At 42.2% G+C, this 27,011-nt stretch overlaps 1 protein-coding gene across 1 annotated transcript in view; it reads right to left on the bottom strand.

Annotated features, from left to right (window-relative positions):
- pex5la (peroxisomal biogenesis factor 5-like a) overlaps positions 1 to 27,011 on the bottom strand; it is a 204,589-nt gene that overhangs the window by 27,643 nt on the left and 149,935 nt on the right. The window contains exons 4-8 of the mRNA XM_078210096.1: positions 25,607 to 25,816; positions 19,517 to 19,640; positions 10,621 to 10,720; positions 2,516 to 2,611; positions 231 to 347 (exon numbers count right to left, since the gene is read on the bottom strand). Of these exons, the coding sequence (XP_078066222.1) occupies positions 231 to 347; positions 2,516 to 2,611; positions 10,621 to 10,720; positions 19,517 to 19,640; positions 25,607 to 25,816 (647 nt within the window). The remainder of the gene's footprint in view (positions 1 to 230; positions 348 to 2,515; positions 2,612 to 10,620; positions 10,721 to 19,516; positions 19,641 to 25,606; positions 25,817 to 27,011) is intronic.

The following is a 27,011-nucleotide window of genomic DNA, read 5'->3' as shown; positions in this document are numbered from 1 at the left end:
TGGGTAAAGGATGGGGTAATAGTACATTAAAGGTTTGTGCCTTTTTCAGCTATATTTTCCTCATTTCTGTCCTGTACAGCAAATTAATTCATTATTGTACTACATAAATTCATTGTCATTTCAGGTTGATTTTGAATATATAAGAGAGTCAAATAACCAAGCATTTGATACTTGCAAAAAATTGATAACGAAGCAACATATTTTTTGAAGGTCATGTTGTTAAAAATCACCTTCTCATGTGGGGAGATAGTTGTGTTTGTTGGTGGCTGCTCACTTCCTGCAATCCAATTCCTACGTGCCATTTCCTCCCATTCATCTTGCATTTTATCCCAGAATTCTGTGTCAGACTGTTAAAGGACAATAAAATACAAAAGCTAAAGTACTTCAGTCACAAGCTAATTTCAATTCAATAAACCATGGAGAATACTTGGCGGCTATTCATTACGCACAGATGTCCAATTAAGCTGGTGTTTTTTGTAAGTCACAGCAGAATGAGACATTTGCTAGATGAGATTGAGTTTGAGTGTGAATGCTTAAGAAGAAAATAGAAAGGATAAGCCTGCTTTACAAACTATGGTGTTCTAGAAGCTTCTTTTCAGGATAGGTTTCAAAAGTGTCCTTTGAGTGACAATGCAACCTCATGAATGCTAGTTGCTTTTGATAATTATACATATTCCACTATCCATACTTATGGTGAAGTTAACATATGAAGTTAATAATTCAGTTTTGTCAAATAGTGATTAAAATTGCCCTTTTCGGAAGCCTAAGCAGCAGCATTTAAATATGGTGTAATATGCCATCAATTGACTAAGTCTAGGACTACTTAATTGCAATTATATCCACTGATGTTTATTTATTAGTTCATTTGTTGATGAAATTTTTGCATGGCTTTTAATATTACAGTAGAAAATGATCATCTGATATGAAGAACATAAGAAGTAGGAGCAGGAGTACATCATGCTGCCCACTGAGCCTGCTCCACCATTCAGTATAATTATCACTGATCTCCTGCCTCAACTCCAATAGTCCACCCACTCCCCTGTGTGGTGCAACTAACCACACATGTCCCTTGATTGGGAAAATAGTGAGGCGAGTCTGGATGTGCACTTTTACACCCCGCTTCCATGTTCTTCATTTCTCAATCAAAAACCACAGGTTCAGCCAATCACTTAGTCAGGGGCTTTCGGGAGTACTGAAGTACAGGTCTCCACTCCACTTCAATGGAGCTAGCACTGTATGTAAGCTCATGGAGATGATCCAACTGAACAGCTCGGAAAAGACTGAAGTGGCAGAGTAAGATGGCCAAAAATGCTGGCATAATTTCTGTGTGAAAGCAATGTCCTCTACTACTTGCCAGGCAGTTCTTGTTAAGCATGGAGGGTGTAATGGTGGTGAATATATCTACATGCAGTTTGCCACACCAGACAAGGCGAGTAATGTTTAACAGATCATATTTTAGTGGCATTACATTGTATTTCCCAACTAGTTCTGTAATTTCCTCAGTAGCTATATGAAAGATGTAATTACCGTAGAAATGGAATATATTTGAATCAGTATTGGGCTACTTACAGAATTGTTTCTTAGGTTCTCATTTTGTTGACCTTTAAGTGTCTCAGTTTGCTTCGTGTTATTATGGTTCAGGACAAGTCATAGCCATCATAAATTATAAGCGGAAAAGGCTTCTGAATATAATCACCCACACAAGTCAATGCTAGTCAAATATATGCAGCACTTCAAGCAGAATTTAGAAGATGTGAAAAATGGAGCTAATTATTGACATGGTTTCAATTGAAAAAGCCTAAGGATTCTTACCCATTCATTACAGTTGACCATATAAAAGGAAGCAATGCTACATTGTTTAGAAGCTTTTCAATCCACACATTCTGACATTTGTGCAATGAAGGAGAAGGTTAAGTCTCTGTATTGTAGGTCATCGTTAAGCTTGCAAAGAATAAGAAAGATGAAGTAAATCTGAATATGATATAGCTTAATATTCTATTCATAAAGTGACTACATGACATCAAATCTGCTGCTAATAAAGAGAAGAGGAAGAGAAGAACGAGTAAGATAAGAATATCAGCAATTGCAAAGTTTCTGGGTGGTTATATTCAGAAGCCTTCTCCGCTTCTAATCTATGATGGCTATAACTTGCTTTGAACCATAATATCACAAAGCAAAATAAGATCACGTAAAGATCAATGAAGGAGAACCTATGAAACAATTCTGTAAACTGGATAGAGTTAATGTAAAACACTGCGATGAACCCTGATCTTGGAAGGAAGGAAATGCAGGATGGCATTTTCTGAGCCTTAAAAATAAGAGCTGAAATAGAAATAAGGATATTATCTAATCAGAAGTGTGGAAAAGACCATTGCATACTGAACGTATCTGATTTGCAGTTTTATAATCCATTCTGTGAAAAGGGGTATGTTATTTTTAATGTACAAACTGGAAAGATTTTCCAGTCATGTTCTGTACTCTAAATCAGGGGAAAATGGTGAAAACATTTAGAGACCTCAACTGCTGCCTTTGCTCTTTCAAACTCTTCCTCTGTTGAGTGGTTCCGGGTCAGTAATGCACTTCCCCAGCGCTGTTCTTTGGTCATCCGAGTCTGGAAAGGAAGAGAAACACATAGCTTATATTACAATGGAAATGACTCCACTAAAAGGACTCATGAAAATGCTTATCTCTAAATTGCCGCTATTTAAATGGCTTGTTGTTTTGTCAGATGGAATTCAATGAAATTACAAATTTTATGCATTGGAAAAAGTGCCAGACACACTGGTATCAAATTGGCAAGAGATAGTGATCTGGGAGAAACATTAGACTCAATACTGGCCATGCAGAGTCATTGCAGACCAGTCAACAAAGCAAATGGAATGCTTAACTAAACTACCAATTTAAGTAAATTATACAATAGATTTTCCTTTTCTTTGTCCTTCGGAGGGACAGAGCACTGGTCCAATATGTACAACGTCAGACCTGCCACACAGCCTGGGATTAATGGTTGACTCACTGACCAAGAGGTGTTCAGCCTGTATCTGAGTAAGTACATGCTCAAAGTTAGTGTGAAGGAAAGATGGAAGGAAGGATACTGAGACTGTCTGTGAGGGGATCCTGAGAGACCCAGAAAATGAAAAATGGCATTTTATACGAAGTGCAATCTTGGAGACTCGCTACAATTCAGCAATAAGATCCAGATTCCATTCAGTGGGAGGATAATTGCCAATCTCTTAATCCTGCAGTTTCACTCCTGTTTCGTTTCAACTCCAGGGATTGTTCTGTGCCAGGAAAGAGATTTGAGTAAGTTCCTATCTCAGCAGATGCAGCACATCTTTGGGACACTGCAGTGTGAGGAAACCGCACACTAATAAAGCATTAGGTTACGCTGAAGGTGTATTTCTTCAGATTGGACAGCACTTTGAATACTGCATTCAGTTTTGGCCTCGACGACAACATGGAAAATAAGCAAATAATGAAAGTGGTGCAAAGAACAGCTTTAAGGCTAATCCTTTGTGCCAGAGGACACTTACACAAAAAGATAGAAAATGTGGATTATTTAGCATTCAATGGGAGAGAACAAAAATGGACCTTATACAGATATATGGTTTAAGTTTTAAGTTTAAGTTTATTTATTAGTATCACAAGTAGGCTTACATTAACACTGCAATGAAGTTACTGTGAAATTCCCCTAGTCGCCACACTCTGGCATCTGTTAGGGTAAGCACAGTAAGAAGTCTCACAACACCAGGGAACACCAGGTTACCTGTTAGGGTACACAGAGGGAGAATTTAGCATGGCCAATGCATCTAGCCAGCACATCTTTCGGACTGTGGGAGGAAACAAGAGCACCCAGAGGAAAGCCACACAGACATGGGGAGAATGTGCAGACTCCACACAGACAGTGACCCAAGCTGGAATCGCACCCGGGTCCCTGGCGCTGTGAGGCAGCAGTGTTAACCACTGCGCAGGGTGATTTTTCCCAGATACTTTAAACACAAAAGAGATTCCAAGGCGGCAATAGTATTAAGCTGCAATAATTGTTCAGCCCACCTTTAGCACAACATGCCATTTCAGTAAAAGAGTTGAAGCACATGCTAGGAACAGTTACCTACAAGGATTGTGAAAGGCCCGATTGCAATCAAATTGCCTGTCAGCACTCACTTTGGTGGTCAGTGCTTCAATTAACAACCTCTCCTAACAGCAACCAATGGAACAGACATAAAGAGGTAGATTGCTATAGATTTTGTATGCTATTTCAAGCTATGCTCAGTTTCACTGTTCAATAGCTGCTAGAAGTTTGAAGAGAAATTTGGAGGCACATAGGGTATGCTTCCCGAGACACACTGTCATGACTTCACCATCATTCTACCAACTTTTATCTTGAAAATTCTCTGAGGACTTCACTAAGGGAACAAATGCAATGCTGCTGTGTCTTGTTGGACACCTTACAGGAATCACAAGGAGAAAGGGAATGATTAATCATAAGTATCTCGCTCAGGGTCCCCCTGGGTTAGGAGGAGCACCACCAGCTGCCAGAGGAACAAGAGGGTAAGGTGGGCTCCTTCACCCCCCACTCCATTCCCTCCCCCACCCCCCAAGATTACAGCTAGAGCATCCTCCTTCCTCTGAATCTCCTCCACAAGTACCTCCTGTGCCATTTCTATGAAGCTGCGCTCCCACTCTCTTGGTTCCCAAGCCACCTTGAAGTGTTTTGTTGTGCCTCAGGTTCTTGACTTGATGCAGTCAGTGGAGGCACTCCACAGAAAATGCTTCCAAACAGTATTTAAGTGTGAAACCTGCAGATATTGGTTTTGATGCCACCCGGCAAATTTAACTCATGTTAATCATTAATTAACCCCAAAACTGCAGACTAAATCTAGACTTTCAAACAGGCATGCCATATTATCGCAGCACCCATTTAGTGCTTGTTTTCACCCTTGCATTAAAATAACCCCGCATATGATCTTATGAAATAGAATAGGTTAAGTGCTGAGCATCAGTTCAAATTAAATCACAACTGCAGGACATTGTGACAACGGTCTAAAGTGGTAAAAGACAAATTCAAGATTGATGTCAGGAAGCACTTCAAATAATAATTGGAATGGACTGTCAATTTCACCCTGCTATGTACCTTTATAATATTTGACAGTGCGGTAGTGTTATATTTAATCTCAGTCTCTGTGGCCTAGAAAAGGGAGTTAAAAAACCAGTTTTTTTACTCCTAACTGTTAACTAGTATCTGAATATGGAAAATATTCCAAAAAGTGCCAAACAGCAAAAGCTTCTGGAGAAGGGTATGCCCTAGACCATTGAGGGAAGAGAGCTAGCATCTTCAGTGCTTGTATCGCTCTTCATGAACTCTTCTGTATCTACTTCAGTCTTTCCCTGCAACATAAATGATCAATAACTGTCATGGATCTATTAGGTTACAGCAAACTTATATCTCACTGCATTCTCAGCATAATCTCAAAGTCTGGTCATGTTCATTACGTTTTATTTTAGACAGAAAATGGTCCAAATGATCCTAAGAAATGGTGTGAGCCTTGAAATGCTAGATGACTAAGCGGAATTTAATTGATTCATTCATTGTAAAGCAATACCTAACTGGGGCAGCACGGTAGCACAGTTGTTAGCACTGCTCTCTCACAGCGCCAGGGATCTGGGTTCAATTCTGGCCTTGGGTAAATGTCGATGTGGAGTTCTCATGTTCTCCCCGTGTCTGCGTGGGTTTTCCTCCAGGTGCTCCAATTTCCTCCCACAGTCCAACGTTTGCAGTTAGGTGGATTAGCCATTGTAAAATTGCCCTTTAAATGTCCCAGGATATGTAGGTCAGATGAATTAGCCATGGTAAATGTGTGGGATTATGGGGATTGGGTGGGGGAAGAGGACCTGGGTAAGATACTCACTCTGTCAGAGAGTCAGTTCAGACAGGATGGGCCAAATGGCCTCCTTCTGCACTGCAGGGATTCTATGATAAGCGTATTTAAAACTGTTTTTGAGCCAAGTATGAAGCAAGTGCTTCAACACACAAAATTGTAGCTTTGTTCTATTATCATAGCAAGAAAGGGAAACTAGCAATTAAAAGAAATAGATTGAGTGATGAATATATAATACAAAGGGAAGAAAGGAAGTTGTAAACGGATATAGATAGGGTTGAGTCAGTGGGCAAAAATCTGGCAGATGGAGTATAATTTGGGAAAATGTGAAGTTGTTCAATTTGACAGGAAGAATAAAAAAGGTAGAAAAGTATTATTTAATTACTTTATTATTTAATTACTTAAAGGGAATGCTTAAATGGAGAACAACTGCAGAATTCAGACGTGCAGAGGGATTTAGGTGTTCTAGTGCACGAGTCACAAAATGTTAGCATACAGAAACGACGAGTAATTAAGAAGGCTACTTGAATGCTATCCTTTATTACAAGAGGAATCGAACATAAAAGTAAGGATGTTATGCTCCAGTTATGATGTGGAGATGCCGGCGTTGGACTGGGGTAAGCACAGTAAGAAGTCTCACAACACCAGGTTAAAGTCCAACAGGTTTATTTGGTAGCACAAGCCACAAGCTTTCAGAGCGCTGCTCCTTCATCAGTTGAGTGGGAGTTCTGTTCACAAACAGGACCTGTTATGCCCTGTTTGTGAACAGAACTCCCACTCGCCTGATGAAGGAGCAGTGCTCTGAAAGCTAGTGGCTTTTGCTACCAAATAAACCTGTTGGACTTTAACCTGGTGTTGTGAGACTTCTTACTATGCTTCAGTTATACAGGGCATTCGTGAGACCTCATCTCAAATATTGTATACAGTTTTGGTCTTCTTATTGAAGGAAGCATGTAAATGGCAGATCAGAGGAGGTTTAGTAGACTTGTTTCCATTACAGTATAGAAGAGCGAGGGGTGACTTGATTGAAGTATAGAAGATCCTCAACAGTCTTGACAAGGCAGATGTGGAAATGATGTTTTCTCTTGTGGGGGAGCCTAGAACTCAGGGTCTCTGTTTTAAAATTAGGGGTTGTCCTTTTAGGACAGGGAGGACGAGAATATGTTTCTCTCAGAGGGCCATCCAATTTTGGAACTTTCTGCCTTGGAAGGCAATGGAGGCGGGGACACTGAATATTTTTTAAGGCAGAGGTAGATCGATTCTTGTTAGGCAAGGGAATCAAAGATCGGGGGTAGATGGGAATGTAGAATTGGAAATACAAACAGGTCAGCCATGATATCAATGAATGGATGAGCAGGCACAAGGTGCCAAATGGCCTATTTCTGCTATTTCTTACGTTCATATAAAGCAAATGATTCAATCAATGATAAAATTATACAAGAATTTGATGAGCTAGGTTTTGCTATGAATTTCAAAAATAAAACCTTGTAGAGCATGTGGACGTGCACTGAGCATTTCTGCAGAAGGATTAGATAGGCCTATGCTGTGTAGATCCCATAAGAGTGTCTTTAGGAAAATTGTGCAAAATGTGAAGGACTAGGATGTCCTTTATGCTATCTGAAAATCTAACTTTAGGAGCTCTCCAGCATTGGTTCTAGGTCCACTGTTCTTTTTAATATATAGTAAGGAACTGAACTGGAGGAGACAAGACATGATTTCAGAGTTTGTAAATAATGCAGAATTTGGAAATGCAGGAAGCATTGGAGATTATCAGGCTTCAGGAGAACATGGATATGTGAAATGGGCAGAAACACGTTAGATGGAATTTAATGCAGAGAAATGTGGAGTTATACAATTTGGTAGGAAGATTATTGAGAGGCAATGTAAACTAAGTGGCAGAATTTTGAAAAGGGATGCAAGAACAGAGAGACCTGGAGCGTAGCCCCACATGGTTTGACCTCCAAGTATTTGTCTAATTCCCTTTTCAAAGATATTGAATCTGCTTCTACCATCCTTTCTCATTGTGTATTCCGTATCATAACACTTGGCTGCCAGAATTGTTTTTCCCTCATGTCATTTCCAGTTGCTTCACCAATCGCTTTTAAAAGTGTGCTCTGCTGACGGACATATCTAACACTCAAAACCATTCAAGGTTTTGAATACATCAATCAAAACTCCCCTCAACATTCTCTGCTCCAAGGAGAACAAAGCCAGCTGAGAAAGCTGTTACAAAAGCATTAAGAATCCTTTGTTTTATAAATAGAGGCAGAAAGTAATAATGTAAGGAAGTAATGTTAAACATTTATGAGAACATTTCTTTCCAGGTGGAGTATTATGGTCAAGTTTGGGCACCACACTTAAAGAAGGATGTCAAGATTTTAGAGAGATTGTAGAGCGCTTTTATTAGAATGGTGCCAGGGATGAAATATTTACGTTATGTGCAGAGACTGAAAAAAACTGGGACTGTTCTCCTCGGAATATGGAATGTTGAGGGGAGATTTGATAGATGTTCTCAAAATTTTGAATGGCAAGAGAGTGCAGGGAAGGTGGATTGGCCATGCTAAATTGCCCCTTAGAGTTCCAAGATGTACAGGTTAGGGGGATTAGCCATGCTAAATGTGTGGATTTACAAGGATAGGGCAGACTGTGGGCCCAGGCAAGATGCTCTTTTGGAGAGTTGGTGCAGACTTGTTGGGCCAAATGACCTCCTTTTGCACTGTTGGGATTCTATGATTCTAGACAATTCCAAAGGTACACAATCCTTTGTATGAAGAAATTTCTCCTCATTTCCTTGGTCTTCTCCTGCGTGATGTGATATAAGCAAATTTGCTTGGAATTTGGGGATACTGTTCCACACTCAATGTTCCCATTCCTTGAGTTTTCTCCCAGAAGAGTCAGTCACCAGAGGACACATCTTAGGCCTGAATTTCTGCTGAGTAGGAAAGGCTTTGATCGTAGCCAAAATGGCACTGGAGTTCTGAAGACCCACCCTGAACCCGGCACCCACTATTTTCATCAGGGATGTGAATGCAGGACATCTTTTGCCCAACATGGTTCACGGAGGCAAGTGCACATTTAATAATGCAGCTGCCTTGACTTGGAAAGAATTTTGGTAACCGAGCTTTCTAAAACATAACCTGTGGGCTTCACACATTGGAGGAAATGGTCTAAACATGCCAGAGATCTTTGAAGAGGTAAGGTACCCCTTTGGGTGAGGTCAAGTACCCACTTCAATTTGTAAAAGGTAGACATGAATATGTGTAAAAAGTGGACAAGGTCTAAGTATCAAGTCAGCTAAATCCCCTGCTCTTTGCATGTTTGAAAAAAAAAATCAGCCTGTAGTTGCAAAAGAAATTGTTTGCAATGTCACTATCTGTTTGTTGACATAAGTCCAAGGGTTATCATTATAGGATTAGTGCTGCTGGACTACTTCGACAACCTATCATTATCACCACAGAGAGCCTATAAATTCACTGTTTGATCGATAGCCCCAAGTAGTGATAAAGAAATCAGCTATCATCGATGTGAGGTTATGTTTTTTTTAAATCAGGGATTAAATACGTGAAAGGAATCAAATGTATTGGATGAGCATTTATCAATGAGAGTATTATTTTTAAACTCTGAAATCTGTAATAAGTACATAGAACTTTATCTGAGTGGCCCTGGAGGTCTACACACAATGGACACTTGATGAGTTATCATAGGGGCTATGAAGGTACATGGGGATATGTGAGGATCATCAGTTAGCATGAGTTGGCACAAAGTTGACATAAGAACTATAGAGAGCCATGAGGATGGGTAAAGCAGCAAAGGTTGGCAGGCATGAGGTGGCATGGATAAGCATGGGGAGTGTGTGGGGTTGTGAGGAGGGAGGGCTAGATGGCTACTTTTGATTTTTCACTTTTTATTAAAACTGGGACAAAGTCCCAGAGCACTGAAATGGCCCTTAAAAGAGGCAAGTGTGCCTGATCAGGAGGGGCTACTTATCCTTGCCCCACCGCTGTCTTTTACTGGTTGGCTTACGCCCATGGCCTATTTCACCCCCCCAAAATCTCCACTGGTAGAATACCAGCAGTGTAGGGATGATAGTGCACTTAAGGGCCCAAGATGGCCTTGGGGTACTGAGGGGAAGGTGATGGTTCTCACACCCTGATTAAAAGCACCTTCACCTCCCAAGCTGCTCCCTGGGTGAGGGGAGAGGGACACTATATACAACACTTGGTATGCACATCAATCTACAATAGTTTTCTGAAGGCAATCCAATTTACCATACCAATTCTAAAATATTCTTACCTTCGCATAGAAATAACATTAATTTGGATCTGCATCCATGATACAAAGTTTATATCTGAAATTGGGTATTTCATGGAGTTTTCTACTGATATCATTCCACTTAATAGGCTATTAGTACAGTACTTACGCCCACCCTCTAGTTTTGATATTCAAAATGGGACACAGGAACATCCAAACTTCCTCCATCTGCCAACCATGTTGGGTTTGCCACAGGAGATGAAGAGGAATGTTAAAACCTCCTGGGTCCCATGCTGCAAGAGTTGATCTCCACCCACTTGAGTTAAAACTGTCCTTTTTTTGCTTAACGTTGAAAATCCAGGAGCATCATATTCATCTGGTGAAAAGTTCTGGAAACGTCATTGTATAATGTTTTTACAAGACCAAATATTTCAGCATTGTGATGTTGTTTAGTAATTCACTTCCCTTAAGTCACAGTCATATATTCTACCTGCGCTGTTGGCATTGGTTCCAGTTCTGTTGATGCTGAGTGTAGTTCCAAAGCATTTTTGCTAGATGCCAGTTCAGATGGGATCCTATTTTCTGATGACCTGAATGGGAGAAAAATATTATTTTTATATCCATAATTGTAACATTTAGCTCATGTAGTGCGATGAAGGTGTAACTATAAATTGGTTCATTTCCATCAGACAGATGCTATTAGATCAGCTAAAAGGCCAAAGGAAAAAAAAAATCACACACAATTGTGGGAGTAAAGGAAAAGTCTTTTCAATTGAGTAAAACATCAGAGAAATGTCAAAGGCAGTACTGAGCGGCTAAAGCATACTCGAGAACTGGCTATAAGGGACTCGTGATGAAATGAGTTAACGATGTATTTGGATCTTATTCGGAGACTGATAATCGGTGTGGACCTCCAGAGATTGGTCTTGACACTGTTGCTCTTTACATTTTTTATTTAATCTGGACATACCTGTTGGGAGTATAATCTGCAAATTTGCAGATGACAAGATCTGCCTGATGTGGAGATGCTGACATTAGACTGGGGTGGGCACAATAAGAAGTCTCACAACACTAGGTTAAAGTCCAACAGGTTTATTTGGAATCATGAGCTTTCGGAGCGCTGCTCCTTCATCAGGTGAGTGGAACACTCAGATGTATCCAGAGAGTTGTTCAGGTGGGTGTTCCAAGAGTTTATTGAAGGAACAGCAATAGATTTCCAATTCAGGATGTTGTGTGATGTACAGGCATACCTACTCATGGTGGTGTTCCCATTCATCTGCTGCCCTTGTTCTAGATGGTAGAGGTCACTGGTTTTGAAGGTTATATCAAAGAAGCCTTAGTGAGTGGCTGCAATGCATCTTGTAATGGTGTACACTGGAGTTATGGTATACCAGTGGAAGTGAATGTTTAAGGTGGTGGATGGGGTACCAATCAAGCAGGCTTTCTAACTTGTGACTTATAGGAAAGCTTTGGGAAGTAAGGAAATGAGCCATTCACTGTGAATCCAATTTCTGATCCACTGCTCTAACTACAGTATTTATGTGGCTGGTTTAGTTAAATTTCTCTTCAATGATGGCCGTTAGATGTTGATGGTGGGGGATTTGACGATGGCAATATCCCTGAATATCAAGGGAAACATAGAAAATAGCAACAGGGGTAGGCTGCTCTTCGAGCCTGCTCCACCATTCATCATGAACATGGCTGATCATCCAACTCAATAGCTTGATCCCATCTTCCCCCCCATATCTTTTGATTTCCTTTGCCCCAAGAGCTACATCTAACTTCTTCTTGAAATGTTTTGGCTTCAACTGATTTCCATAGCAGCAAATTCCTCAGGCTGACCACTCCGGGTGAAGATACTTCTCCTCATCTCAGACCTAAAAGGTTTACTCTGTATCCTTAGAGTATAACTCCTGGTTCTGGACACCCCCACCAACGGGAACATCCTTGTTGCATCTACCCTATAAGGCCTGTTAGAATTTTATAGGTTTCTATGAGAACCTCCCTCATTCCTCAAATGTGAGGTCATCCATTTTGGTAGGAATAACAGCAAAATGGACTATTATTTAAATGGTAAAAAATTGCAGTATGCGGCTGTGCAGAGAGACCTGGGTGTCCTTGTGCAAGAACCACAAGGAGTTGGTTTGCAGGTGCAGCAGGTAATTAAAAAGGCAAATGGAATTTTGTCCTTCACTGCTACAGGGATGGAGTTTAAAAACAGCGAGGTTATGTTGCAGCTGTATAAGGTGCTGGTGAGGCCACACCTGGAGTACTGTGTATAGTTTGGTCTCCTTACTTAAGAAAGGATATACTGGGCACTGGAAGGGGTGCAGAGGAGATTCACTAGGTTGATTCCGGAGTTGAGAGGGTTGGCTTATGAGGAGAGACTGAGTAGACTGGGGCTATACTCATTGGAATTCAGAAGAATGAGGGGAGATCTTATAGAAACATATAAGATTATGAAGGGAATAGATAAGATAGAAGCAGGGAAGTTGTTTCCACTGGCAGGTGAAACTAGAACTAGGGGGCATGGCCTCAAAATAAGGGGAAGCAGATTTAGGACTGAGTTGAGGAAGAACTTCTTCATACAAAGGGTTGTGAATCTGTGGAACTCCCTGCCCAGTGAAGCAGTTGAGGCTATCTCATTGAATGTTTTTTAGGCAAGGATAGATAAATTTTTGAACAGTAAACGAATTAAGGGTTATGTTGAGCGGCGGGTAAGTGGAGCTGAGTCCACAAAAAGATCAGCCATGATCTTATTGAATGGTGGAGCAGGCTCGAGGAGCCAGATGGCCTACACCTGCTCCTAGTTCTTATATTCTTATTCTTCTAAACTCCAGTGATTATAATCCTAACCAACTCAATCGTATACGTCAGGAATCAGTCTGGTGAACCTTCTCTGCACCCCTTCTACAGCCAGAACATCCTTCCTCAGATAAGGAGACCAAAACTGCACACAATTTTCCAGGTGTGGCCTCACCAAGGTCCTGTATAATTCAGCAAGACATCCCTGCTCCTGTACTCAAATCCTCTTGCTATGAAGGCCAACATACCATTTGCCTTCTTTACCGCCTGCTACACCAACATGCTGCAATCTCTTGTTGGAGATTTTCATTTACTTAGAGTTGTGTTGCGTGAATATTATTTGCCACTTTGGGATCTGGCATCGCTGTCTATGCCAGCATTTATTGCTCATCCCTAATTTCCCTGAGAAAGTGGTGGTGAGCTGCCTTCTTGAACCGCTACAACCCACATAGTGTAGGGATGCTGTTAGGGAGTTCCAGGTCTTTGACCCAGTGACATTGAAGGAACGACAATATAGTTCCACATCCGTATGGTGAGTGACTTGGAGGGGAACTTCCAGGTGATGGTGTTCCCATGCATCTGCCGCCCTTGTCCTTCTAGATGATACTGGTCACGGGTTTGGAAGGAGCTGTCACAGGAGCCTTGGTGGGTTCCTGCAGTGCATCAGATGGTACACATGCTGCTACTGTGCGTCAATGGTGAAGGGAGTGAATTTTTGCAGATGGCGTGCCAATCAAGTGAGCTGTTATGTCCTGGATGTTGTCGAGCTTCTTGAGTGTTGTTGGACCTACACTCATCCAGGCAAATGGGGAGTATTCCAGCATGCTCTTGACTTGTGCCTTGTAGATGGTAGACAGGCTTTGGGAAGTCTGGAGGTGAGTTACTCATCACAGGATTCCTAGTCTCTGACCTGTTCTTGTAGCCACAGTATTTATTTGCCTGGTCCAGTTCAGGTTCTTGTCAATGGCAACATCCAGGATGTTGATAGTAGGGAGTGGGGTGGAGTATTCAGTGATGGTGATGCCATTGAATGTTAGAATGTCATAGAATCAGAAAATCCCTACAGTACAGAAGGAGGCCATTTGGATCATCAAGTCTGTACCGACCACAATCCCACCAGGCCCTATTCCCATAACCCCGCACATTTACCCTATTAATCCCCCCGACACTAGGGTCAATTTAGCGTGACCAATCAACCTAACACATCTTTGGACTGTGGGAGGAAACCGGAGCACCCGGAGGAAACCCACGAAGACACAGGGAGAACGTGCAAACTTCACACAGACAGTGACCCGAGGCCTTAATTGAACCCGGGTCCCTGGCGCTGTGACAAGGGGGAATAGTTAGATTCTGTCTTGTTGGAGATGGTCATTGCCTGGCACTTGTGCGGATTGAATGTTACTTGCCACTTATCAGCCCAAGCCTGGATATTGTCCAAGTTTTTCTGCATTTGGAATGGACTGCCTCAGTGTGCAGTCATCGGCAAACATCCTCACTTCTGACCTTGTGATGGAAGGAAGGTAATTAATGAAGCAGCTGAAGATGGTTGGTCCTGGGACATTACCCTGAGGATCTCCTGCAGTAATGTCCTGCAACTGAGATAATTGATCAACAACTACAACCACTTTCTTTTGTAAGTAGTCTCACAACACCAGGTTAAAGTCCAACAAGTTTATTTAGTAGCACAAGCTTTTGGAGCATTGCCCCTTCATCAGGTGACTCATCTGATGAAGGGGCAACATTCCAAAAGCTTGTGCTACCAAATAAACCTGTTGGGCTTTAACCTGGTGTTGTGAGACTTCTTACTGTGCCCACCCAAGTCCAACGCCGGCAACTCCACATCCTCTTCTTTTGTGCTAGGTATGATTCCAACTTTAGTGAGTTTTTTCCCCCTGATTTCCATTGGCCCCAGTTTTGCCAGGGCTACTTGAAGCCACACTCACTTAAATGCTGCCTTGGTGTCAAAGGAATCACTCACACCTCACCTCTGGATTTCAGCATTTTTGTCCATGTTTGAACTAAGGTTGTGATGAGGTCAGGAGCAGAGTGACCCTGGTGGAACCCAAACTGAGCATCAGTGAGCAGATTATTGCTCAGCAAGTGCTAAGCTTGATTAGCCCATGCCTGAGGTGTTCGGACTTGATTGCTTCAAGTTGATCTTTATGGTCCAGATTGTGATAGAAGTACCTCAAAAATAGATGGAATTCACATATATTTGGGATATTATACTTTTGAATTCAGAAAATGGATACAGGCTAACAGAAAATCATTTGTACCTAGAAGTCTTCATCCACAGAATTGGCAGCACTTGACTTAGAACTAGACATTACCTCATTCATACTGTCTATTCGGTATTATGGGGCCTCTTTTCTATTTGGAAATGGAGAGAAGTTTAAATGCCTTATTTGCTAGCAAAGTAAATTGAGGAAAGGTTAATGTTGACATGACCTGTTACTATACCCATTATCTGTTAAGAACACATCCTGAGCACTTATTTCAGCAAATCAGTATTAAAGGAATGCAGCTCTTTCTAAATTGGAAAGGAAAGAAGCTTTTAAAAATCTCGATTTCTTTATCAAAAGTTTCAAATCACTTGATGCAAACCTAGAATCAAGAAATGACATTAGAACATATGACAAGCACGCACTGAGAAGCTACTAACTCCAGCACAGGTAAAATAAGAACATATTTAACAATTAAATAATAAGTGGAGAAGAATGGGTTTAATCCAGGAGGCTGCACCCACAGTTCCCAAAGATGAAGTAATCCAGTTCAGAAGGATCTAAATGTACCAATTTTTCTTTAGGAAACCAGAGGTATCGTAGAAGGATTCAAATGTACTTCTGTGAAAACTCCAATGCTTCTCCGGTTGTTGAGGGATTGGATATCTTAAATCAGGCAGCTCAGGGATTTAAGGTGAACTGTTACTTTGAATTTTGATGGATGTTCACTGGATTGTAACACTGATCCATAATTTCCTGGCTCCCCGTAGTGTTGGATTTGGAGGATACCCCAAAGATGTGCTGAGAAATTCCTCTCAGAAGTTCCCAAGGAAGGCTTTACTTGGCAATTGTCCAGAAGCACTAACTTCCCCTGGACAATTGTACTGCACTGGGAACTATCCAACAAAGCGCTTTAAATCGCAAACATTGACCGTTTCTGCCACCAATGTTACTCTGAAAGAGTTAGAAGAAACTAAACCACTTCTAACTTCAGCTTAACTATTTAAAACACCCAGACCCAGCACTGCATGGGACGTCCGCCACATTTCAGACTCCTCATTCCCCCAACTAATCAACCCTCAGGGTATTCCCAGCACCGCTGATACTCCCAACACCCCACCCCCAAGGACTCCCCCATGCCTCTGCCTCCAATCTGACACTAAAGCTGGAACTGAGGCGTGCGCGGCTCGCAGAACGGAATTCCCCGTTGGCCTTGGTTGGGATTTTACGAGCCTCACCCGAGCGAGGTCGTAAAATACTGGCCTACGTCTCCCTCTCCGCTTGATCTAACTACCCCATGACCCGAAACCCCTACCCAGAAAGGAATTTCCCTGACTTTTACCTCCCTTAAATTGGTTGGGGTTCTTATCTTTTTTTTTTGCCTCTCCCAGAAGGTTTTGTATGGCCTGCAGAATGCACATATTGTGATAAACAGGATATCATAATTGCATGGGACAGAGTAGATGGATCAGAGGATTTTGACCCATCCACATTGCTTGTTTGCTCTGATGGAACAGCATTAGGTTAATGTAGTCCTTTCATTTTTGCACAATGCAGCCCAGTTTATAACACTTAACAAATAGATGTAACATTTTTCTTTGGAGAGATAGATTGGATTACACTAAATTAAATTTACAGCGAGTAACATATATAACAAGTTATTCTTTTTCCGTTTCACTTCACTTAGGAAATGAGAATCAGCTTGAGGCTTACAGGCAGGCAAAAGAGCACTTTTCTCTCAATTTTAGCAAATAAATTAATTTTACGAAAGGAAAATAAATTTAAAATGTCGTAAAGATTAAATAGGCCAGTCAGCATTCCTAGAGAAAACAGCCAAGTTAAAATTTCAAGCTGGACATGAATTGGAACTAAATGTTCCAGCCTATAAGATCTTTAGGAGGAGCTGGGAACTGTGGAAATCAGGAGCAGCAATATTGGTAAAGGACATAGATACACAAGTGAAAAGAAAGGATTTCAGGAAGGGTTCTGTAAAGGTTTTGTTTCTGTAATTTTTTTTCACTTGCAAATAATTTTAACCAAGTAGTTTTAGCCAGTATGTAATTGTTTGTGAAATCATGGATGGGATTTTCTGGCTGCACATGCCAGAAGACTGGAAATTCCCACTCGAGATCAACGGACCTTTAAATGATCCACTAAATTTTCTGCCCCACCTGCTACGATTCCAGTGGCAGGTGGCGGGATGGGAAAATTCCACCTGTTATTTTCTGCCTTCAAGTGTGGTTGGAGAATATGGCCAGTACCCCATGTATTTTAGTCTGTCAGTTTAGGTATTAATAATGTGCCCCAATTTGTAAATAGCAGAGAATAACAGTGCAGCTTGCAGATCATAATGGGCTCAGCCTGGTTATGGACACTGCCGTACTCCCATGGAAGTAAGAACAAGTGTTAGGGAAAAGCCCAGATCGCATAATTGAAAGAATAATCCAAGTAACTACAGGCCAGTGAGCCTTACGTCAGTGGTAGAGAAATTATTGGAGAGGATTCTTCGAGACAGGATTTACTCCCACTTGGAATAAGTGGACGTATTAGCAAGAGGCAACATGGTTTTGTGAAGGGAAGGTCGTGTCTCACTAACTTGATCGAGTTTTTCGAGGAAGTGAGGATGATGATTGATGAGGGTATGGCCATGGTTGATGTCTACATGGACTTCAGTAAGGCCTTTGACAAGGTCCCTCATGGCAGATTGGTACAGAAGATGAAGTTGCACGGGATCAGAGGTGAGCTGGTAAGATGCATACAGAACTGGCTCGGTTGTAGAAGATAGAGGGTAGCAGTGGAAGGGTGCGTTTCTGAATGGAGGGCTGTGACAAATTCCTCAAGGATCAGTGCTGGGACCTTTGCTAATGATTTGGAGGAAAATGTAACTGGTTTAATTAGTACATTCATGGATGACACAAAGGTTGGTGGAATTGCGGATAGCAATGAGGACCATCAGAGGATACAGCAGGATATGGATCCGTTGGAGACTTGGATGGAGAGATGGCAGATGGAGTTTAATCTGGACATATGTGAGGTAATGCATTTTGGAAGGTCTAATACAGATGGAAAATATACAGTAAATGGCAAAACCCTTAAGAGTATTGATAGCAGAAGGATCTGAGTGTACAGATACACAGGTCACTGAAAGTGGCAACGCAGGTGGAGAAGATAGTCAAGAAGGCATACGGTGCTTGCCTTCAACGGCCGGGGCATTGAGTTTAAAAATTGGCAAGTCATGTTGCAGCTTTATAGAACCTTAGTTAGGTCGCACTTGGAATATAGTGTTCAATTCTGGTCACCACACTACCAGAAGAATGTGGAGGCTTTGGAAAGGGTACAGAAAAGATTTACCAGGATGTTGCCTAATATGGAGAGCATTAGCTATGAGGAGAGGTTGGAGAAACTTGGTTTGTTGTCACTGGAACGATGGAGGTTGAGGGGGCGACCTGATAAAAGTCTACAAGATTATGAGGGGCAGAGTGGATAGTCAGAAACTTTTTCCCAGGGTGGAAGAGACAATTACTAGGTGGCACAGGTTTAAGGTGTGAGGGGCAAGGTTTAAAGGAAATGTATGAGGCAAGTTTTTTTACACAGAGGGTGGTGGGTGACTAGAACTCGCTGCCTGGGGAGATAGTGGAAGCAGATACGATAGTGACTTTTAATGACAAATGCATGAATAGGATGGGAATGGAAGGATATGGACCCGGAAGGGTTTCAGTTCAGTTCAGTCGGGCAGCATGGTTGGTGCAGGCTTTGGGGGGGGGGGGGGGGGGAGGGGCGAAGGGCCTGTTCCTGTGCTGTAATTTTCTTTGTTCTTTGTTCCTTTTTGCACCCCAACTGCATATAGCTTTTCTTTGTACTGCTTAACCCAGTTTATGAATTTACCCAGTTAATAATCACAGGTTAAAAAATATATAGTTTATGGAGAGCTACTGAAACACCAGCCGCGGATGGTGGGGGAGAGGTGGGGGTTGGGGGGGCGGGGGGGCGGGGGGGGAGGGGGGGAAGGGGGGATGGTTTAGCCTGTAAATTCCCACAAGAAGTCAATAGACGTTTGGCTGCCACACCAAATTTTTCGTCCCACCCGAGATGGTACCCGCCAAAAGTGGGATCAGAAAATCCCGGCCACCATCTTGCATTACATTTTTAAAGTGCAAGACTGAGTAGTTACGACGCAGGCAATGGGAAACCGCCTCATGAGTAATATTGCTCTTTCCTCACGGAAGTTGAAAATGGAAGGCTCTTGCTAGCAAAGGAAGAGGAAAGGGCAGTGCCAAGAGGCGTGGCAGAATGAGCAGCATGTCAACCCTCGAGCAAGTTGCCACTGCAAGACTGATTAGTATAGAAGATGCTCTTTACCATAAGAACTCCTGCGAGGTTGCCCTGTTGGAACGTCTCCTTTCTGGAACCCATTGATCCTCGGGAGTTTTAGCACTTTGCAGATTCACTTCTTCCCATTTCTCTAAATGCGGAGGTATACTGACTGAACAAAAGATGTGAAGAAACATTATTATTGCTGAGGAAAAACAAAGCATTTGGCTTTCATTCTGCTGCTGATGGACAATAAAACACAAATTCTTCAGTCAATAGGCAACTCAGATCTTTCTTTCACCTTCCGTAAGGTAATTAAAACTTTATTCTTTTTGAATAAAAATGCTTTCCCTTCCAATTAAAGAGGAGAAAGGTTAGTTACCATTATAATTTATTGGTGATCCACTGAATAAAGTGGTTGGTGTCAGAAAGTAGTCCACTGGTTTTTGAAACTAGGCCGGAATCTTGCCGGCACGCCCACCCCAGGCTCGTAAGATCGCGCCCGAGGCCAATGGAGAACGTCGTTCTGTGGGCCGGATGTGCTGGTAAAATCAGGGCCGTACTATACTTTCTTTTGTCCTTCTGCCCCGGAGCAGAACAGCTTCTTCCATTTGAATGGACTTATCATATATTAAGCTGATCTTTCTCTACACCCTAGCTATGATTGTAACACTGTGCCCTCTCCTTTCCCTCTCCCCTATGTACTCCATGAATGGTATGCTTTGTCTGTATAGCACGCAAGAAACAATACTTTTCACTGTGTCCCAATACATGTGACAATAATAAATCAAATCAGGAACTTCCTTTCTATCATTCCGTTAGACAACCACAGTCATTTTTGTTAATAACCAATGAGCTGCATTATGGTTATGTATTCCTTGAAAGGAAATTGCTTAACGTTTACGATGATAGAAAATTGACAACATTGTAAGAAGTCGCCTGATGATATTTCTGATAAATAAAAAGGCTGCCCATCAATGCATTTTCCATGACATAAGGGCAATGTAGCAATACTGGCACGGTTGCATCACACACTGAGTTACCATTGAAAAAAACAGCATAGGGGCACCAAGGTTAACAGCAAGGAGTATAGGTTCTTTAGAAAAGCTCAAAAATTAGAATCATAATAACTTTTGTGGTAAGAGTGGATAATCCTGCAAAATCTAGCTTAATCACCCCCTTTACTTACAGATACTTCATAAAAACCTACATGTACCATATATTTTTCACAGCAAAAGGCGATAAAGTAAAAGAATCTATATGGCACCAAACTCATCATACTGAAAGAAGACTTTTTAATGATTATGTTGATGAGGTGAGTTGATTGTTGCTCTCAATGTGGTATGCTTCACACACACACTATAATCAGAAGCAGGTGTTGACAAAAGGCGAAATATTCGTTGGAGAACAAAATGAAAAAGGTATTTAATAGGACCACCGAAAATGTCTGAAGGAACTCCAATATGATTAACAATGGAGTAGAAACTGATTCTAAGTACATCTGTTTTCCAGGTAGAAAACAGAGACCAAAAAAAAAATCAACTTTGGGGTGTGACACCCAATACTTGAACAGAGCCGTATAGTGGCTTTGGCAGGCATTCTGGTCACGGTGGTTCCCAAAGGGTGCGGCGCGCCACACTGGTGCAGCGAGAAAGGAGGGCGGGAAGATTCAAGGACATCAAAGAAACATTTAAACATTCATGTATAGAAACCCGTAGAAGTTTCCAGATTTGATGCCATCTCTCTTTGTGTTAAGACTTAACACCAGTGTGGCGCGCCGCACCCTTTGGGAACCACTGTGAGGCTGGAGTCAGCTGATGGAGCTCTCTGTAAACTTTGTTAATGATGTGCTGAGCTGGTCCAACTCTGAATTCTTCAGCGTTTCCCGACTGCTCTCCTGAATTCACAGCAAAGCCAATCATCCCACTCTCTTCCCGTCATTCATTACCAGTGAGGCAAAAAGCCAATGTTCACGAGGGGCAATACATAAGGTGTATAGAGGCATGGTAGGTTCGAAAAGCTATCACATAAATGTTACTGAAGTCCAAGGCTCAAAGCTTAAGACACAGTTTCAGAATGAAGGGTCAGCTCTCATTTAAGACAAGAGATGAGGTGGAATTTCTTCTCCCAGACGGTCATTAATCTTTGGAATTCCTTGTCCCAGCGAGCAGTGGAGGCTGGGACATTGAATATATTCGAGGCTGAGTAGACAGGTTTTTGATTTACAAGGGAGTCAAGAATTTGGGGTGGGGTGGTTTAGTGTTGCACAGGCAGAAATGTGTAATTAAGGCCACAATCAGATCGGCCACAATTTTAATGAAAAGCAGGGGAGGCTGGAGGGCCCAAATGACTGCCTGGTTCTATTTAATGTTCTCAATTTAACTTCCGACCGAATACTTGGAGAAATGAACTGATTAAAATATCTCTGGCTGCAATGTCAATGTTGTGTGGACCTATCCGTTTACTGGCCTTCAGGCCAGATAATACATCACACACTGGGGTGGCGTTTAAGCTCCCACATCACTCGGTTTGAAGGCGGGTGCCCAGTGGGTGGCCTACCTGCTGCCTATTCACCCACCCCAAACTGTCTGAAAGTTAAAGGGTGACAGGGAAGATGTTGGGCGGACAGCCCACCCTTGGGCCTATTGGGGTGCTTAAAGCTCATTTACCCTGCCACCACTGGTATTTCATCTGTAGCTGGGGGGAATCCTGGCAGCTTTAGTTATGTGAGCTGGTGTTGGGAAGTGAGTGAGGGGTCCGCATGGGCTCACCTGAGGTATCCTCCTCCAAAAGGTAATCCTCCCCTTTAACCCTTCCTCCTCTCCCCCCCCAGTCTGTTGAACTCAGTTCCCCATCCTCTTCACTAAGCACAGACTCTAGACCTGTCCGGGCTCCCTGGCACGTTGGGGCTGCCTGTGGATGCAGCAGTTTCCAGCACTCCCACTTCAGAATTCTTCCTGAAGTAGGGACAGAAATCTTGCCTTAAAACAATGAGAGCTGTGCACAGTTTTAAATTGCTATGGGGCGGTTGTCGGGACTGTAGGCATGTTCCTTCCACTCCATTGACAGCAGCACCCCACAAATCTCATCTTAATCTAATTGTACATTGCATCAACGGACAGCCTGCATATCTTTCTTGGAACTTCCAATTTTCTTGAAATCAGGATCAAAGCTATTCCTCAGTAAATAAATCTGTTTTTGCAGATTTGGTGACTGGCACTCCATCAGGGAATACATGTATAACAATGCTGACGGAACGCTGGTCTTTACTATTCTCTATTTTCTCGGCCCATTTAATTTAATTTATATGTAAACCTTGCACTTAACCGCTTTTGCTTTTTACTCCATCAGAACATGCATATTTTACACCTTGTCGAGATTGGTTTTCCGCACATCTAATAATGCGTAATGGGTTTTCCATTGATATTGGAGTTCGTGCTAATTTCTCTGGCTTCCTTTTATGGTGCTGGAATTGCCATCTAATTCAGACTAATGATGACCACAGAGTCTGCTTTACGGGAGTCAGCTCATATATTTCATTCCAGTGTGAGGTTATCGAGACCTTTTGCTCATTTTCCATAATAAAAATAGCATGAAATATTGATATTCTGGTGGGTGAAATTAATCACATCAATGGAATGAGGAAACATTCACTATCCATCACTGTCACTCCACAGAGCACACTTCCTCTGAGAGTGTAAGCAGTAGGGGAGTCCATGTCAATCTTGCCAAATTGAAAATGATTCATCATGAAGGGGAACGACAGACTGTTATTTTCAAGCAATATAAAGCATTATATATTGCATACATTGTGTTTTTCTGTTAATGTTAGTGGCAGAGACGCATTCAAAATATTGATCAGGATGAACAGATAACAACTTTGAACATGTAAAGATGAGGAAATTGAATTTCTAGGAAGAGCCAGGGATAGCAGAATATTTTCACAGAGGCACTGGCCCCCGCTCGTTGGCTGAACATTCAGGGGCGAGCCCGCCCACGTCTGCCTGGGAAGCCATGACCAGATTTTACAATCGACAGGCTGTTAATGGTCTGAGGTCCTGCCAGTGCTGCTGACCGACCAGAGGGCCAGCGGCTCTCCCGTCCCAGCAGCGCCACTGGGAGTGCTCGCCACTGCTGGGACTGCAATGGCCCCCAATGAGGAACAGTGATTGAGGCTGGATCCCGAGGTAATTCAGGCAGGCTTTGTCATGGGAGGTCAGGTAGGTTTCAGTGAGGAGGGTGGGGAGGTGTGTCAGGTAGGTTTCAGTGAAGGGGGGGGGGGGGGGGAAAGCAAGCATGGAAGATAATTACTGTTGAGGTGGGCTTCAGTTAGGGCACAGGATGCCTGAACCGCGCCTGTCCTCACCACCAACACCCCTGCCAACCCGAGGTAGCAGACAGGCTGCCAGATAAACCCTTAAGTTGCACCCATCATGCTGCATGGGATGGGGCTGGGTGGGGGTGTGGGGGGGTGCGGCGGGCGGTGGTTGTGGTGTAGGCAATGGGCAGGCTACCATCACTATGTCATGCCATTTTAAGTCTCTCCAACCCCTCAGCAAGTCTGTAAGCCCTTTCCCATGTCTGGGGAGGGGTGGTGGGCAGCATAAAGTTCTGGCCAAAGAAACTGTGAATTTGTCTAATAAATTCTGAATGTAAAGTTTGAATTGGAGATGTCAACTACCCTTTGGTCTCCTATAATAAATATAGTTACTTGTTAGGTATGCCCTTATGGACTGAGGGTGCATAAAGATAGGCTTGATGATTTGAACAGTGGAGCACTTTATTAGAGGTGTGCACTGTTCACAGTCAGCTTTCATACTACCCAACTAAGCCCCAACACTGGGAGCAGCCAATTGCCCAAGGGTTGCCTGACCAACATTCTTAAAGGGGCAGTCCGCACCCCAAACCCCAACATACAATATATACATATATCACACCAATCACAGTGCATGCAATCATAATACACATAGGAAAAACACAGTTGGGCAATTTTCAGGTCAACGACCTCTGTTCAGAAATTCTGATGATACATCATCGATGTTGCCAGACCTTGGGTGGGATTTTTCAGCTCCACCCACTGCTGCGATCACCAGTCCTGCCAAAAGTCAGTGGACTTCAGCTGGGCTGCCAAATCCCCCACAGCAGGTCGGGCCATGACAGGGTTGGAAAATCACAGCCTTTGTGTAATTTCCAGCATCTGCAGTATTTTGCCTTTTGCTCTTAACGTCCGCTATTCATTCCACTATTTATTTGTTCCAGCAGAAATGAATCCACTCATTAAATATAATTAACCTGTTGCATTGGAAAGCTGTAATGTTCTCAGGGTACTCAAGCAAGAATGGATGAAACACAGATCATTGCCTTCGGTATTACTAACCAAGTTTCAGAAATGCTAAAGTTATATAAACTCCATATTAAAATCCGATTCTGAATTTAAACATGAAAGCCAAGTTCTCAATGCTATTTGTTTTATTAGCAAGTAAGATTTGAAATTTTCTTCATATTTGAATATTTAATTATGAAGAAAAAAAACTTAGTTAATAAAGTTCCAAAAATAAAAAACCCATAGCTGATGGAAATTCAGAAAAATTCAGAAAATGTTGGAATCTGAAACCCCCAGCAGGTCAGTCAGCAAATGTAAAGAGAATAGGCAAGTTATGAGATAGCAATGCTTGAAATTTAACTTAAATTTAAGTTTATTTATTCGTGTCACAAGTAGGCTTACATTAACACTGCAATTAAGTGAAAATCCCCTAATTGCTACACTACAGCCTGTTCAGGTACACGGAGGGAGAATTTAGCATGGCCAATGCACCTAACCAGCACATCTTTCACACTGGGAGCAAACCGGAGCACCCAGAGGAAACCCACGCAGGCATAGGGAGAACGTGCAGATTCTGCAAAGACAGTGACCCAAGCCGGGAATCAAACCCAGGTCCCTGGTGCTGTAAGGCAGCAGTGCTAACCACTGTGCCAGCATGGTGCTCTTATAGATTGATGACTTGTGTGTTACCTCTTGCTCACCTAGTGAAAAGTCTTGTGAAATTTCAACATTTGGGCAGAATGGCTAGAAAACCTAAAGTGTCGTTAGTGTCTACAGACTAACATTCAACTACTCAGGATTTATTCTGTTCATACCAGCATCCAAGGATGGTCTATGTGGGGCTTTGACATTCTGAATATTTTGTTCAATTTCAACTTTGATTAGGTCAGTGTCATCTTGCTCTTTACGAAAGGAGGCAGGTTTCGCTGCTTCATTTCTTGATGCAACATCCGACTTCTTTGTCTTGCTGCTGCTCGTCATAGCTGGCTCTGTAAGGTCCAGGAGATCCAAAGCTGGTGACAAAACTGTAAAATTAAATGGTGTTATTAAAAGCAAGTGGACAATAGGGTAGCCTTAGTAAACTTAATTTACATTTTCTTGTGGAAATATTTAGTCATTTTTTTCCCCCCTGGAGGATTAATTTACAGGAGCAATTTTCTTGCTGCACTTCTTCCAGTAGGGATCTCCGCTCGTTAGCAAGACACAGGCAGATTTTGTATACAATTATCATCTGAAATGACTGGAAAATTGTGAACAGTTGCACCTAACCTTCTGATGCAAGTTGTTTGTGGATGAGACTCTTTAACAACAGGAGGCAGGAAGAGTACCAATTATCAATGATTGTTTTGCAAAAATTAGGATAAATTAAAATTCTGCATATAAGCAGGTCACCCATAATTAAATTCAGCAATAAATTAGAGCTGTGATTCTGTGATACCACTCTCCCAGTGGAGAAGCTGTGATCAGAGGGCTGTGGGACAGAGAAAAGGCTATAACTTTGCCTTGATTCTTCAACCTGTGCTTCCTGTAATTATAGATTCTCAGAGCATTATGAAAAAAGAAACAAATTAAATACTTTTTAAAAACCTGGTTTAACCTGTTGTTAAAGAGTAAGTTATTTTCCTGATTGTTTAGAGGAATGCATTTGTAAACTATGCTTTCATCTTATCTACAGTTTCATTATAACTACAATTTCATGCTTGCTTATCTTAACTACAATTTGTTTTCTTCAACACCGATTCAGCAAGCATTTGTTGCTCATTCTAATTGCTTTCAAATTGAGTGGCTGGCTAGGCCAGTTCAGATGCATTCAAGTGTCAACCACATTGCTGTGAATCTAGAGTCACGTGTAGGCCAGATCTGGTAAGGATGGCAAGCTTCCTTCCAAGGATATTTGTGAACCAAATGAAGCTCTTATCCCAACTGCAACTTGTATTCATTGTGAACCTGCAGTACAATAATGCGATTATTGAAATATCCCCAGCAGCAAGTTGTCTGAAGTCTTTACTTTCTCCCTCAGTCCTGTCGGCTGTCGAGGCAAAGAGCTGAAAACAGCTGGAATTTCTCCAGTTTCCAGGGATGAGGGTTGAAATTAGTGATTAGCCTGCACCCAGTTCTATTGAGACAGGAAGTCTGCAATCTTCGTGGTGCCTCCTGATTTGAATGGTTATAACATTTCACTGAGGTGTGACCTGCTGCTGACTAGCTGAACAGGCGGTT

Source organism: Mustelus asterias, chromosome 3, assembly GCF_964213995.1.
Source record: "Mustelus asterias chromosome 3, sMusAst1.hap1.1, whole genome shotgun sequence".
In the NCBI taxonomy this organism is placed as follows: Eukaryota; Metazoa; Chordata; class Chondrichthyes; order Carcharhiniformes; family Triakidae; genus Mustelus; species Mustelus asterias.
Note: the sequence above shows the minus strand (reverse complement) of the source record. Positions and strands in the feature narration are given on the sequence as shown.